General features: G+C 45.0%; 1 protein-coding gene across 1 annotated transcript in view; it reads right to left on the bottom strand.

Moving 5' to 3' along the window:
• TESMIN (testis expressed metallothionein like protein) overlaps nucleotides 1-16820 on the bottom strand; it is a 1510092-nt gene that overhangs the window by 260995 nt on the left and 1232277 nt on the right. The window contains exon 13 of the mRNA XM_085644767.1: nucleotides 10464-10566. Within this exon, the coding sequence (XP_085500893.1) occupies nucleotides 10464-10566 (103 nt within the window). The remainder of the gene's footprint in view (nucleotides 1-10463; nucleotides 10567-16820) is intronic.

Raw genomic sequence — 16820 nt, 5'->3', positions numbered from 1 at the left:
CCTTCAGAGGACGTCGCAGGACGGTGTACAAGGTTGGCGCAATTCTTTCATATAAAAATCAATGATATCTACTCCACCTTTACTCCCCCTCTGTCTACAGGAATGACCTCGGCAGAGGTAGAGCCGCGCCTTGTGGAGCCCCTCATTGAGACCATTCCTTACCTAGATATAAACTCCCTGAAAACCTATATGGAGCAGTTGAAATCAGGCTCTCCAAGAGATGCAGCATCTCCTTTGACCCTTAATCGGGTTTCTGACTCCAACGATTCTGGAACTCATCAATAGTTCGCTGTCCTCTGGAATTGTGCCGTCCACATGGAAGCGAGCTATGGTCAGAGCATTACTGAAGAAACCCTCCCTGGACCCCGAGGTGTTTGCCAATTATCGCCCTATTTCACTCCTACCAGGTATTGCAAAGATTTGCGAAAAACACGTCAATCATGTTCTCTCCACATTTTTGGAGGAGAATGAATGCCTACACCCGTCCTAAACGGGTTTTAAACCCCAACAAGGTACAGAGACAGCCCTGCTAGCTGTGGTCGAAGAAGCTAGGAAAATCGTAGACGGTGGCGGGTCCGCAGCTATTATATTGCTCGATTTAGTGCGGCATTCGACACTGTCAACCACCAGCTTCTGATCACAAGACTTGGTGGGGGTGTCAGGAACTATACTTATATGGCTGGAATCTTTTTTGTCAGCCAGGTGTTTTCAGGTCTTTGAGGGTAGTACCAGCTCTGAAAGAATGCCTCTACGATGCGGAGTGCCGCAGGGCTCTTCGTTGAGTCCCACACTCTTTAATGTTTATTTGCGCCCATTGGCTGAGGTGGTAATACTAGGAGCAATTTGGCCAGCTGCCTGGAAGGGATTTCTGTCTGGATGGACAATTCCTTCCCCAAGACCGAGGTGATGTTCTTGGGCAAAATTAGTAATATGGACATCAATACACTCTGGCCGCAATATTTGGGGGTTCTAACAGCCCCCAAAGCTCAAATAAAAAGTCTCGGGTGTGGCTGGATCATAGCTTAAATCTTAAGGAACAGGCACGTAGGGTGGCAGGTACCTGTTATGGCATCCTGAAAATGATCAGGAAAGTCCTCCACTTCTGCCTTTTGTTGCCAGGAAGCTCTTTGTGCAAGCCCTGATTCTTTCAAGGCTTGATTATGCCAATGTGCTTTACCTAGGGTCTCCAGCCATAACAATCAAAAAACTACAAACAGTTCAAAACTGTGCAGCTCGATTGCTGCTCCAGGTGCATAGGCAGGAATCGGCCAGATCTCACATTAAATCCCTGCATTGGCTCCCGGTGGAGGAGAGAATTCAGTTTAAGGCCTTATGCATTGTCCACAAGGTACTCTCTGCCAAGGCACCGCCGGCCCTTCGATCCATTATTCTCCCTTATCTCCCAAACAGATCCCTCCGCTCCGAGAAAAAACATCTAGCTATAATCCCCAGAGTACTTCGAGCCCGGAGTGGGGGGACGTCTTTTTTCCCGCGTTGTGGCTAAAGGTTGGAATCAGCTCCCGGAACATATCCGATTGGAGACCAATCACCTCATCTTTCGTAAACAGCTGAAGACCCTGCTGTTCTCCGGATTGCTTGATTGTCTGGTGGCTTGTCTCTAGCGCTGGGAGGCTATTGGTAGCCATGCGCTCTATAAGTACTATTCATTCATTCATTCATTCAGGTCTAGCGTATGAGCCCCCACCAAGTCTACGTTTGCTTGAAGGGCTGTCAACTTGCCCCCCATTTCCGCTTTGAATGCGTCGAAGGAGGCCCCCATGTCCGCTTTGATGTCTTCTCGGAGCTCCTTTCTGAAGTCTTGCAGCGATGCCATCAGGTCCTCCCTTGTTAGCACCATGTCTACTTTAGGCTGTGTCTTCCCCTCCTTGACTGCCCCTGCTCCTGTTGGGGTAAAGTAGCTGGAGACTTTGGATGGTTGGGTCTTTTTGGGTTGCATAGAGAATTGAGCATGTGGTCAAGACCGGGCCTCCGAGGGAGCGTTCCCATGAACCGGTCTCCACCAGTCAATTGACGGTCCAAGATGCTGTGACATGAGGCCGAGGATCCCTGTCTGACCATCTGGAGGGGCAAGGCCCCTGTTACCTGCTCTGTGGTAGGCATCCATGCACCCCCCTGAGGATGACTTGTAACGAGTGCCACCCGTCAGCAACCCAGGTCCACTCACAAGGCTTCCACGGGGCTACCGGGCTGCCTGGCCGATGCCATATTGAGGTCAGGCAACAGTCAATGTAGGTTCTATGAGCAGCCCAGCCTTTTACATTATAAGGCTCCCGGTCCCCGCCCTTGTCAGCTCCTCCCCCCTCTCCTCACCGAGTGGGTCGTCACCCAGCTCTCCATTTCAGTCCCGGTGCCTCGGAGGCAGGGGAGGGGGGCTATCCACTGAGCTTGCATCCTCTGATCATGTCCAGGTGCAGTCTCCTCTACTCCCCTCGCAGCAGAGAGCAGAGTTCTCCTGAAGCGCGAGCCGCGGGACCACATCCAACGGACTTCTCGGCCCGAAAGCGGGCCCCGATCACAGTCGTGGGCTCAGTTCTCCCTGGCGGCCGCCATCTGTATTACTTCCGCTGCGTTGCCAGGACACTTTGCTTCAGTGTCCCCTCGATGGTCTACGGGCAGCAAAGATACTCCGCAGGCGACTCCTTCAGCCGCTCATAAGTTCCTCCACTCCTGGGGCCCGATTCACAGAATTAACTTAAGACAAAATCCTAAACTTACTACTTTTGGTATTCACAGAATGCACTTACTGCTTTTGGTATTCACAGAATGCACTTACTACTTTTGGTATTGACAGAATGGATTTACGACTACTAACTTTACGTCCGCACTCGGGCCGGAAATTCCGGCCCGGAGGCGGAGCTTCCGGCCCGGAGGCGGGGCTTCCGGGCCGGAGTTGGAGCTTCCGGCCCAGAGGTGGAGATTTTGGCCATGGCTAAATCTCCGCCACTGGCCGGAATCCCCACCTCCGGGCCGGAAGCTCCGCCTCCAGCCCGGAAGCCCCGCCTCCGGGCCGGAAGCTCCACCTCCGGGCCGGAATTTCCGGCCCGAGTGCGGACGTAAAGTTAGTAGTCGTAAATCCATTCTGTGAATACCAGAAGTAGTAAGTGCATTCTGTGAATACCAAAAGTAGTAAGTGCATTCTGTGAATACCAAAAGTAGTAAGTTTAGGATTTTGTCTTATGTTAATTCTGTGAATCGGGCCCCTGGGCTCTAAAACACTGCAGCATAAGCTTGGATTCATCGAATTCCCCGGGGCCTGGAGCGGAGCTGAACGGATTCACGTCCGTTCAGCCATGATGGTTGGCCACGCCCCCGCCCTAAGTCGTATTGTAGCTTACGCTAGCTGAAGTTTGTCACAGACTGAACGAGTTTACTCACAATCTGAGAAAGAGACCCTAGCTGTTTTATGTGCTTACGAACACTTTAATGTGTTTCTGTATGGGAAATATTTTATTCTTGTTACTGACCACCAAGCACTGCTCACTATTTTTGACAACCCAAATGCCAAAATGCCCCCTTGCATTGAGAGGTGGGGGTTGTGATTGCAAGAGTGTGACTACACCATTGTGCACAGGCCGTGAAAAGATCAAAACCCTGCAGACTACTTTTCTCAAGTGCCCATACATTCTCACGGTACCCCTTTTAAAGTGGTCGAGACTAGGCCTGGGCTAAAATTTCGGTCCGTTCGCGGAAATTGCGATAATTTGACATTTTCGCGTTCCGCGGAAAGCGCAAAAATGTCAAAATTTTCGCATTCCGCAGCTTGGTGATAATTTGATTCTTGCTCGCGCTGTAAAATAATACATTCTCGCGCGCGATCGCCTTACCTGAATCCCTGCGTTCGCCGACAAGTTTTCTTGATCCGGTCGCGTTCTCCATGAGATGTTGTATTGTTTTCAGCCATTTGCGCTGTCTCGCGACAGTTTGTGCCCGCAGTGACGTCATGCGTCGCGTGATCACGTCTTTCTTCTCGTGATCATGCACCGCGAGACAACTGAAAACAAGATGGCCGCGCCCGCAAGCAACCACATGGGTAAGTTGGCGAGCCGCAACCATGCAGAAAATCTTGCGAACATGCTGGAAAAAAACGTATGCATCTTCGCGATATTTCTGCATGTTTGCGATAATTTTGAACATTTTAGCGATAATTTGCGAAAGTGGATTTCGCAAATTCCGCCCAGCCCTAGTCGAGACCTATGTTAACTTACTTGTAAGATCCAGCACTCCTGCAGCTGTATCAGTGTAGAAAATAAGCGCAGCTACCAATACAGATAGAAATATGCTTATCCTCAAAGACATAATTATGCATCAATCCTAGAGAACAAATGCTCAGCCTCTTGATAATGACAGCGAATATCAGAAATTTAAGAATTTTCATAATGAACTGTCAGTTACACAAGAAGGGATTATCTTGCGAGGGTGGAGAATTGTCATTCCTGAAGGTTTGCAAAAGCTAGTCATTGAAGTGGTCCATGAGGGACATTGTGGAATTGTCACTAAAGAGCGAGCCCTTCGGGACCGTGTTTGGTTTCCTCATCTTGGGAGCGAGTTGAGAGAGAGCTCCAGACTTGTCATTTGTGTAACTGTTTATCTCCCAAAACAACATAGAATCCTTTTAACATGTCAGATCTTCCAAAACATGTCTGGGAGAAAATTGCAGTTGACTTCTTTGGATCCCTTGAAAATCGGTATTCCATCATGGTAATAATAGATGAGTAATCCCGGTCTCGTCTGGTAGAAGACTGTTTATCAACTACTCATGATCGAGTAAATGACAGACTAGAAGGAAATTTGCAACCAGGAGTGTTCTGTCCATCCTAAAATCTGATAATGCACAGAAAATTGAAAGATGTTCTTACTCATTTGAATATCAAGCATCAGAAAAGCACACTTCTAGGGTCACAGGCTAATGGCTTTCCTGACCGTTTTATAAGAACACTCAAGGAGGCTGGTCAGTGCGCTGTGCTAGAGGGACTTGAGCTCCAACCAGTTCTACATTATACTCTTCATGCCTACAGATCAACTGCTCATGCTAAAACCGGCAATAGCCCGGCCACGCTGATGTTCGGGAGAGCCATGGGTACCAAACTGCCCCTGTGGACCACTATAAAAACTGATGCCAAGAAAGTTTGCCTCACTGATTCAGCTCACAAGTCCAGAATGAAAACGTATGCAGACTAGCATCAATGTGCTTTGGACAATATGTTTCAGAAAGGGGATTGTGTCCTTGTCACGTAGAGGCGAAAACGCAAATATGATACTCCATTCGATGCCGATCCATTGCAAGTTGTGACTAGTAAGGGACACATGGTGACTGCTCACCATCCTGGAAAGTCTATAACTCACCTTTCAAGCATGTGCCTTGGAGTCTGTTAATTACAGACATCTGGAGTGAGACTCTATCATCAGAAGGCCAGGGGAGCACCTGGACTGCCTCACAGGCGAGCTCACTAGTGCCTGCTGTGATTGTTTCTCCTGTGTCTCCCCAGCCTCACACCACGAGATCTGGAAGAGCGATTCGAGTGCCTCAACTATTTATGATTTATGATATGTATGTGTTTTGTTTGTATTTTTTATTTAACATGTAGTGTCTTGTGTATTATAATGTGTGGGACACCTATGGTCTCTAACAGCCTTTTTAGTCTAGGGATGCAAGTGATTGGGCGTGGTTGATAATATTCATGATGCAGTATGTTTCAGTTAACGTTTACACTCTGGAGAATAAAGACGTGTAATACCGAGCTCAGTGTGTGGCAAGATTCATTTACATGCTACCGGGATGAGGAGGACGCATGTACAGAGGCAGGTGAGGTATAAGGACACAAGACCTAATTTAAAAGTGGGCATGAATATGGGTGGGGATGCAAAGGGGCCACAGGTATAAATATGTGTGGTGTCTGTATGGAGATAAATGAGAAGATTCATGGTGAATTAAACACAACTTGTTATAAAAAAAAAATCCAAACAGCCTTATGTAAGAGCTTGGCATCATGTTCTGATTTAATTGCTGCACACCGAGGTTCATGTGGTCTCACCTCTCGTGCTTCCTGTTTATCGCAGTTAGCTTTGTCAGGATTTATGTGCTGTACACGTTCATGCAAAACTAGCTAGTGCGTGTGCGATCCCTGGATATGTTATTGTTTTATTTAAACATAATTTAACTTAAAAGGCGTTATTTTAAATGAGGTACGGTGGATTAATTACAGCCCGTTTAGCACTGCACTCAAAGGTGATTAAAACTATTTTTCATCAAAATATCTATTGTCTTCCACAGTGTGAGATCTGTTGAAAGACTTGAACCTGACACCTAGAAATATATTTTGTAAAAAAAAAACTTGAAATCGTTGTGTTCTCTTAGGCAATACTTTTTAACTACAGGACTGATAAAGGATTCCCAAGTGGTTAATGCATTTCACTACTAGGGCTATCTATGACCTAGCAGGAGAAAGTCAAGGTGTCTCTTGTCCTATTGCAAAGGCCCTTTTTAGGTCTCGCCTGACCAGCGCTTTAGCGCTGGCTCTGGCGAGACTTATAGTAAGCGCGTTTTGGAAGTGCAAACAGTGGCTTTGCAGGCCTCCAACTACAGTGCATGTGACCCGTCCGGGCGCGCGCACCATTTGGAGGCCTGCAACCACTTGTTTGCTTTCACTTTAGCCGTGATTCATCACACCATTTGGCAGCCTGCGTGCCCGCCCCCACTCCCCCTCCCACTCCGTCAGCTTCAGTTTGGGTTTTTTTAACTTTAAGCTCGAGGCGCGCGTGCGGCCAATGCTTGTTTACTTGGCACTGCAACTTCTGGTCGCGTTGCTCCGTTCCAAATGCAAGCTAACTTGGGTCTTACCATTCGACACGTGCTCCTGCCCTCCATGTAACTCGAATCCTACAAACCGCGAACATCTGAGGTTCATTTGCAGCGCTGTTATTGCAAAAAACATCGGGAACACTTGAAAATGGAATACATGACACAATGCGAATTCCTTTCATTTAACTACGGTAAATTATTCTGACCGGCGAATGCACTGCTGTGGGACTCGAAATGTCACGTTTCTGCGAGGCAGCAAGAAAACAAAATGGTACATCCGAGTTAATGGCAGGGCAGAGGAGGACCAGGAAAGTTGGAGAGTGAAGCGAGGATGTCTACTTACAGCCAACGGTACCGACCCTGGAACTGGGGAACCAGGTTCGAGTCCCGGCGTCACCACAACATCTTGTGATTCTGGGCAAACCACTTAATGTCCCTGTGCTGAAAGGAAAATGATTCTGAACTTCAGTAATGTAACTAGTGCTCATGTGAAGCGGTCCAATGCCTTCAGGCTGAGTTTTGCGCTGTATAAAACTGCAGCAAAATGGCCTGTGAATGTCTAATAAGTGGGATATGTACATGGGGCATAGCTAATTAGAAGGGAGGGGCCTTGTATATCTATCGAATGGATTTAACTTGTGATACTTGTCGATATATAGCTTAACATTCTACATTTGAATATTGATTCTTTTAAAATTACAGACAAAACTATTGTTGGATTTTATTATAGTGCACTTTACAAATGCATGATCTCGCTGCGGTTCACAATGTTATGCAATTTTTTATTATTCAGAATATAACGAGCATGATAGCTCCTAGACGTAGTCCCTCGCCACAGAGGTATGAGGCGCTCTGCTGTTCATGAGTATGAATTCAAGGAAGACTGATTCAACCATCCTCCTTCCCAGGTACGTAAACTGACTACCATCAGACTGAGTGCCTTTCATTTGGGTAACATTAGTATCTGCTATTTACAGCGTTTCGAAACCACAGGAATGCGGTATCAAGCGCTGTGTGAAAAACAATATTATTTTTATCTTATTAATATCACTGCCACCCCTGCCCGACCCCACACCTGACCAATCTTCGCATCGCACGTGTAGTTGGGTACAGCGCATTTAAGGGTTGGAAAAGTCATGTTCGCACCCACCCTCCCCCCTCACACCAACTCCGTCTCCCTAACAGTCAGTCTCCCGCCTCGCATCGCTGGCCTGTCTCAGAATAGAGTCTGTGAACGCCCAGTTTCTGCCTGTTGGGAACAACAGGGGCGCTGCAAGTGTGGAAAACATAAACAAGGCAAGCTGTGGGGGCCTCAGAACACATTGGGAACGAAACGAGCAGCCTTTTGGAGCCCGCGGGGGTGCTACGCGTGTGGAAAACATAAACAAGAGAGAGCGTGGGTCCTCAGAACAAAGCTGGGAAATAAATATACGAGCTGTCCCTTTAAGCAGCTGGGGTGGTTGGTGCACGTGTTTAGACCAGCGCGGGGGGTCTCAGAATATATTTAGAACAAGGACGCTAAGCTTAGTCTCACCCAGGAAGCTAAAGCGCCTCTCTTCAAAAACAAGGCAGAAACGAAAACAACCAAACGAAAAGGTCTGCCTTTTTCTGTGCAGGTTTTTGTAATAGCAGGTCCGCCAGGCACACAGAGCGTAAACAGGGCAGGCACTTGTATCAAGTGCCTGGGAAAGCATCACACGGGGGTAAAACTGGAAATTCGGGCTCCGGGCTTCGAGGCCAATGAAAACGGGCGCCCTGGGAAGGAGTCTGCTGACATTCGGACGCCTCAGTCGTTATATAGTATGCATATGGAAGCTGCAGAGCTTGGTCAGCTTTGATCCAGTGCTTAATTTGAGTAGGTGGTTTCTGTTGTTCAGCGCCAGCACTTAATTGTCAGCACAGGCTGTAATGATAGTCCACCACATGGCAGAGTCAGTCAAACGTCAGGAAACAAATAAAAGATGCGCTCCTTTTATTCCACAAAACATTGTAAGGCCTTCAAGACAGGCATACTATATAGAATGTAAAGGGGTCTTTATCTGTATAGTCGAGGAGATTACAGGACATTCTCCTAATGCAAAACAGATGTTTGTGCCTGGCGCGAACCTGCATCATGGTGAGGGATAAGCTCACAAGAGCTATGTGAATGTGTATGGCGTCATCATTAAACACAAGATAATATTTTTGAATTATTTAACAGAACTAAAATGATTCACGTTATTATCTTTTGGTTGACAATGACCCAACTTCGATGACAGGATATATGTTAAACTTACGAGACTTTTGTTTAGTTATCCTTAACTATTTATTTATTTTCCTTTTACCCCTTACTTCAGCAGTGACCTACAGTTTGTTTTACAAGCTTAGTATCCTGCTGTGTGCTGATTTGCATCTCACAGATGCTGCAGAACAAAAGATTACGATCTTTACTACAAGGCTTATTGGAACTGAATTAGCTTGTCCTGGTTTCCTTTCGCAAGTGGCGAAACGTGCTAATGTTTCACACTATAGCAGACTTGCAGTCTCCTTTTTTTCCTAAACAAATGCCAGTACATTACAATATATGAATACACTTACGAAACCAACGTGTAAGCAAATATATTTTAAAAGAAAGTTTAAAGCGTATTACAAAGAAAACCATTATTTATTTTTAACGGTACTACTTTTATTTGTGTGTAGCTTTAAGCACGTAGCTACAGTTGCTTTTTAAGTGGGTAATTTGTAAGAAAAAACAATTGCCTGTGTTTTCATCATTTAGCAACTTTACACAATAAATGCAGCTTTACACACAAGTGGTCAAGATGCACTGTCATGGCGCTTCCCTTCTTTTGTTTACACTTTTGGGCGTATTCCTGGGCACAAAAACAAAATGCCCACCGGATGCGTTCTTGCCTTGCATCACCTGTGCTGTTTTTATCAATTTCGAAGGCAGTCTAGCAGCTAGGGCAACCGCCGTTACAAAACAGGTTTCTATATGAGACTTGTGTACATTATAATAATGTACCCGAAATCGTGAGCATGTAAGACGAAAAAAGTTTATAGAATCATTACACTTCCCAGCCTTGGTGCAACACTATCAAACGATATTCAAATTCCTAGTGCTGCTAAATGGGCAGGCGCCTTTCCATCCATCTCCTGCAGCCCATATGGTCTTTGGGGTCCCCAAATCAATTCCGTAGATAAACCATTAATATCACTTAGTGTCTACACAGTGGGCAAGTAGAAGAACAAGCATTTGCATTGCAATGCAATAGGTCGCGCAGTTACGCGAGTTTAAGCTGTTGCATTGTAAATGACAATGCCTTTTATTTATGTTTTAATAAGCAAAACAAAAAAAGGCATTGTCATTTACAGTGCCAATAGCTCAAACTCCGTAATTGCGAGACCTATTGCATTGCAAATGCTTGTTCTTTACAAACTGATTCTCCATACAGCGTCAAGATTCCTGACATCATTTGCTCTAAAGTAATGACGCAAGCACCGGCGAAGACACGTTCTTTAACCTGCACTGGCTGCAAGATGTCAAACGCATTACATACATGTGTACTTTTGGCAGTAGGAACCTCTGGCTATGCAAGACGCCGGGCAATACTTTTGTGAGGCATGTGTTAACTATAGCACCTTAACGATCCTAATATGTTACCTTTATAGCCTTAAACCTCTCAAGCTCATGCTGTATATTGTTGTAACAATTATTACAATTGCAGTTGCTGCAAAATTCACCATTTGCAAAACAATCGCAGTACCTAAAACAAATGAATAATACATTTAATATATTGAAATAAATTGAATGCTCAGTGATAAAACATCAAATACTTATTATGAACATATTTTTATATCAAGTTGGCAACACAATTACATGTTAACAATAAAAATATAGTTGTCGGACAAATCTAGACATGTTATGTTTGTGCAGGTCCAAAACCAACTTGTCAGAACTGCAACCACTTTTAGAGAAGGAGGATGGTAATACCTGAGCCCTCACTGCAGACATCAATATGTGCCCTGCAGGTAAAAGGACTTGAATCCTGGCAAGGCACACTTAGGGCCTGATTTATATGTTGGCAAGAAGGAAACTCCATCGCAGCAGTGATGGAGTTACCCCGCCAACATAGTGGTCCGCCCGCCTAAATTACGTCAGGCAGACCGTCAGTTTGGCCACGGTGGAGACTACTACACCGCTCTTTCGATGGGCGCACATGTAGCCATTTTTCACTCTGCGTCACTGTCAGGCAAACACTGGCTGTGAGAAACAATAAAATGTAAATAACGCTTCCTCTTTCCCCTCGCTGTGGGAGATAATTCCCATTGCTTGCGCTGCATTAATTTTTTTAATTTTGAAAAAGAAAATCCCTTCTTGGGATTTTTTTTTAAATAAAAAAAATAAAACTGCTTGTTGCAGGATTGCGTCATGTTGATGCCACCCTGCACCAAACAGCGATATGCATTGACACGAATGCTGTAACAGCGGTTTCTGCCAATGCTTTATAAGTGGCCGCCAGCTTGGAAGTCATTTATAAATTCTATGGTCGGGACTTGCACCAGGGAGACGGGGGCATTTACAATGCCACCCTTGTGGAATAATGGCTTGACGGACAAAATATAAACCAGGACCTTAGTATTTCTTCCTTAGAAGGTCGATAAATAAATTAAACTGGGTGACAGTAAACCTTGCTACTGGAAGTGGTTTTAAATAGCAAAAATTATGTTCGCAAGCACTATATAAACAATAAATTCTTCTTATAATTATTGATAATATTAACGGAAATAATAATATATTTTGTTCTTATTGTTGTTGATAACAATAATAATATTGATGATTATATTAATAATGATAATGCACACTAGATGTATAAGGGCATATGGATATGTGTGAGTGTGAGGATAAAACAGCATCCCATTTCCACCAATACCACTAGCACTTTTTACTGCGGTGAAATTTACTTGCACATAGTCACATAATTTGCACTGTGCACCAAGAACTGAATCACCTCTAGTCTGTTGAACAAGAGAGCCAGTGGTATTTCTGAAGTCTAGTTTAGAAACGAAAGGTTTGATCTACAGAGCCAGCTGATGTCAGATGTATTTTGGTATGTGGTATGTGCATGGGGCAAACCTAGCTCAAAGGCAGCAGAGCAATGTACACAAAGGAAAACATACAGACAACAAGTGAGGCGAATGGTAGCTGGGTTGTGGGAGTGGAAGGCACCTGTTACTATATCGTAATGTAGTGTTGTCTAAAGAGTAGGAGCTGATGCTCATTTATACATTTGATCAAGGTTGAGGTGGTCTAGTCAGTTATAGGCATGTTGTTCAAGTTCCTGGGTGCCGATATGGAAAAGGCCTGTTGTCTTTTTTCCTTTTTTTCCACTTCATCATCAGTATGATAGTCTACTGGCTGTGAATATGAAGATGGCTACCAGAGATGGTGAAATTGTCTGTCGGTGAAGGAGTGTGCTGCTTGTGATGGCTCTGTAGATGAAGCAGCTAGCTTTGCAGATGGTGACAACCACTAGAAAGTGGATGATTTGATCATATATATTCAGGACCTTGATGAGGCATGTAGGATGCCATCAAAGGAGACCACTGCGGGGTTTGACACCGTCCAGATACGATTTCCTTAAGGATTGAACATGAATTCTTAAGTCTCTTTCAATAGGAACTAATTTACATTACTTTAGTCATGAGAAGTGTAACCAGGATGTCTTGGTTTTCTTGGCAATGTGATCCTTGAGGGTGAGGTCAGTGTCCGGGGGTGAACCATAGTGACTCTGTGTTGGGTGAAAGTTGTGGTTCGAATCTATCTAGGGTCAAGTTATTGAGACAGATTTCGACACTCTGTTGCATGTTGTTATTGGAGAATAACAGCAATCCTGTATTGGTGGGGTTAAAATTCAGGTAAGCACTGGACATCCAGGGCTGGATGATTTGCAGGCAGTGTTTGGCTGTGGAAATCTAGAGCTCAGGTGACTTTCCTCCACTCCAGACGTCCAGAGCCACGGTGCTATGAAAGAGAACCATTAGTCTCAGTGACTTGCCAATCCATACTGAAATGATAAGTGAACGTTTTGGATGTGAGAGATATTTTAGCAGTGTAGGGGTGATTCTTTCCTGAAGAGAATATAGAGGTCTTTCACTGTGAAATTTGACACGAGGTTGAAAAGTTGAAACTTAACTCAAACTTGGATAGGAAGCCAATAGATAAATCAGCAGAAAGCACAGATCAGCTTCACTTTTCCCAGTCCTACTATCAGACAAACATTTAGATTTTGAACCTGCTGTAAGTCACTGAACTCGCATCTAGGCGGGCTAGCTCACGGTGCATTTTTCTCATCATACATGGTAAGAAGGGACTCCAATAGGTGCGGGATGCGACAGTTCCTGTGATCCCTTGGATGAGGCCTGTGGCTGGGGAGTGCACCCCGCCACTGGGTGCATATGACCTTGTGACCCCCCCCAGATGGAGCGGCTGGGGGCTCTCTGCCTCCCGCTGTCAGACAGTCCTTGAAATCCGGCCCACACCTGAACTGAACCTCCAGACCGTGGCAGCCTGGGAATCGACGCAAACACTGAGTGGTGGCCCACACAAGAAAACGGTGAGTGTGGACTGAGTGTGCCTCAGCCCTTGAGACGTGGGGCCCTTCAGATGGTAGCACAGACTCCTGTCCGCCGACACAGGCACAATGCCAAATAGACTGCGCCATCATCTGAGACGTACTGTTCTATTACAGATAACTTTAACTAGTGGCCTCCACCCTATCTCTGGAGTTTTGACTCTGTAGGTTTGCTGCTGTCCTGGTCTTTCAGTACTCTGATCATGGGTAAGAAAAAAGCGGGCGATTGCGGCGGAGTCTTATCCAACCTGGTAAAACCCACCTCAATTGATTGGATGTTAGAACAGGCCGTTAGTGCTATCACCAACGAACTGAGGCTCTCCATGAATCCGGATGGTGACAGCGGAGGTTTACTTTATCCTTCCCCTCGTCCTCTTCCAGACACGGTCTTAGTTCTACCCCCAATGGTGCCCTTTCTTCCACTAGCCAAGGATCTACAATGAACCGTAAGGCTATTTCTCCTGCAGCCACTTCCACCTCTACATTCATCGATGTAAGTAAGTAATAAGACTGCACACATTACACGGCCAAAGTGATCTAAACGCAGCAAGGTGCAAGCAGATGGTTAGTCCTCTTCCATCTACTACTGAGACTTTACAAGTGTCAGAGACAGAGCCAGAGCCCGTGACTATTTCAATGCTATGCCCAGGAGTTCCAGTTCAACCCCTACCGTCACAGGAAGATACGTTTTGTATTATTAATCCCATCAATGATCTTTTGGTTAGTCATCTGGTGACTCTCTCAGAGAAACACCTGATGAACCTCTGGCAGAGCATATTTAATTTATACATGCCCCATTTGCTCTCAGTAACCCATTAGAATACATAGACCAACCACGAAACATAAATTCTCAAACCAGGCAGACTGTACTTCAACTGTCCACTTCAATTTTAAATTTTTCTAACACCTTGAGGGGCACAGACGGCAACGTTTTTTCATCCCAGCCCCAGACACAATTACCGGTTATTAATCTTCCTCCAGCTACTTGCCTGTATGTGGCTGTCGTGACGGAGGTACCCTCACTGACATCTGATCAGAGTGAAACTTATGAGCAACCTTTTAATAAAACCTTAGACTGGTTGGGGCGACACAGGGGTATGTCTTTCTTTCATGCAAAAGATATCTTGCATGTAAGGAGATGTGCATGGATTGGGCCAAAACCTCTGGAATCCCAGGGAAATTGTATTGTGGTAAATTTTAGATCTCCAAACCTGGCACATCATCTGTTATTTAACATTAGACCCAGGACCTTGGCAAGTACCTCCGTCACTCTGATCCTGTAAGGCTTTTTCTATAGACCCCCTTTCCATCTGAGGTAGTGCCCATGTAAATTATCTTTAGTCACTGGTCATAGCACACATGATATATGTCCAGCTACCCACCACGGGGCCGACAAATTGCACTCAGGCACTACCAAACAAGCAGAGAAAGTCAGTACACCACCCTCTAATGCACCGGCCTTATCTCAGGCTTCAATGTATGCACCTTCTGTGCCCTGTACCTACATTCAATAGATTTGATGTACTCTCCAATTTCGATTGACACATCGGCCCAAAATGTCAAGTGCAAGATGAGCACAAAGAAGATGAGTAACCATTTCATTGAAGCAAAGCACTCCGTCCATGACCTAAAATGGATAGTCATGGAAACCCTGGAGAGGAAGAATTATAATGCGGACAAGATTCTCTTTGAGAAAGAACAGAGATGGGTTCATTGTCTTAACCCCTTGTGTGCCCCGCCCTTTCCCCGCCCTGTGCCGGGCGTTGAATTAGCGGGCGGGGTTCATGACGAGATAGTCTCGTCATGGGCACAGCGCAACCGCGGCCCATGACGAGACCATCTCGTCATGGGCACTCAAGGGGTTAAAACGAACACGCAAGTCTAGGGCACTGAAACTGAAAAACACTTCCGTGGCTGAGTCTATGGCATGAAAACTGAAAAGCACTTCCTTACCTACAATACTGGGATATGAATACAGAACTAAGCGCAGAAGATACACGAACCAACTGCGACAGGAATGCCTTCAACTGCAAACCTCAAACCATAAATCAGCCAAATTAACACCATTCAATGCTAACATCGATGCCATCTCTTTCTATTTGCACCTTCAGCAAAAAAGAGCATTTAAAAATGAATTCATCAAACAATACTATCCTATTCGCATAATTGTAATAATATAGACTATATTACTTTTTTTTAAATTGAACTTATTTTCTACCAAAACACGAAAGGTAGACCAGTAGTCTTTCCTTCATATCAACTCATGGATACAAATACTCTGCAAATCCCCAGCCAACCATATCCAGGTTGCCACAGGAAGAGCCACCACAAGTCGTGCTGCACTACGCAGCAGGTACTGAACATGAACACGAGGAGACAATCATCAGAAAACGTATCGTATTAACATTGATTGTTTTAATCTGTAATACCAATTTATGTTTAGCAGGTCAATGCGCTCTACGGCTGCCTGAAGAAGTCCGCTACTCAGGACTTAAAGGTATGCCTTCACTTTAAATAATCTTCACTTTAACCATACACGCGCAATATACCTCCTCAAATTGTCGCGAAATATGAATGTTGACTTATTTATATGTGTATACTCGGAATACTGACAGGTATTTGTCGCTCCAACTAGATGCGCCTGATGCTCCTATTTGCTCTAATTAATAAATTTTGTCGTAACACCATTCATTGAGTGCCGAGTTACCAACACATCCGATATGCGTAAATCCATTTATAAGGGCTCCCGCTATTAAGCGAAAGTACTGGGAGTTTTTGCCACACACGCCCCAGACACGCCCTCATAAGCATAGCCAGCCACTTTTGAAAATACAAGAGCACCACGAATTATACACCCGTTTAACTAACCACAAGCGTCTCAGTGTACTATTATGCGCCTGATGCTCCTATTTGCCAGAATTAGTTAATTTTGTCGTAACACCATTCATTGAGTGCCGAGTTACCCACACACCCGATATGCGTAAATCCATTTACAGGGACTCCCGCTATTAAGCGAACATACTGTGAGTTTTTGCCACACACGCCCCAGACACGCCTTGATACGCATAAGCCAGCCACATTTGAAAATACGAGAGCTCCATGAAATATAAACCCGTTTAACTAACCACAAGTGTCTCAGTGTACTATTTGTACCCTTTTTCTGCATCTGTCATACACGTTTGTGGCACGTTGTAATATCGAGACCTTTGTAAAATGAATTTAACAACTTCTATAATGACCACATATCGCAAGAGCTTTATGCGGGCCACCCTAAGCAAAACAACACAAGGTATAACTTCTGAAGTTGCTCTTTCATACCACTTCACCCAATTGACATTGCGCACTAACATAAAACCAGTACCTTCAAAATATGGTGCCATTAATGT

The sequence above is a fragment of the Triturus cristatus genome, chromosome 3_1 (assembly GCF_964204655.1).
Source record: "Triturus cristatus chromosome 3_1, aTriCri1.1, whole genome shotgun sequence".
In the NCBI taxonomy this organism is placed as follows: Eukaryota; Metazoa; Chordata; class Amphibia; order Caudata; family Salamandridae; genus Triturus; species Triturus cristatus.
This window is presented reverse-complemented; position numbering and strand designations above follow the sequence as displayed.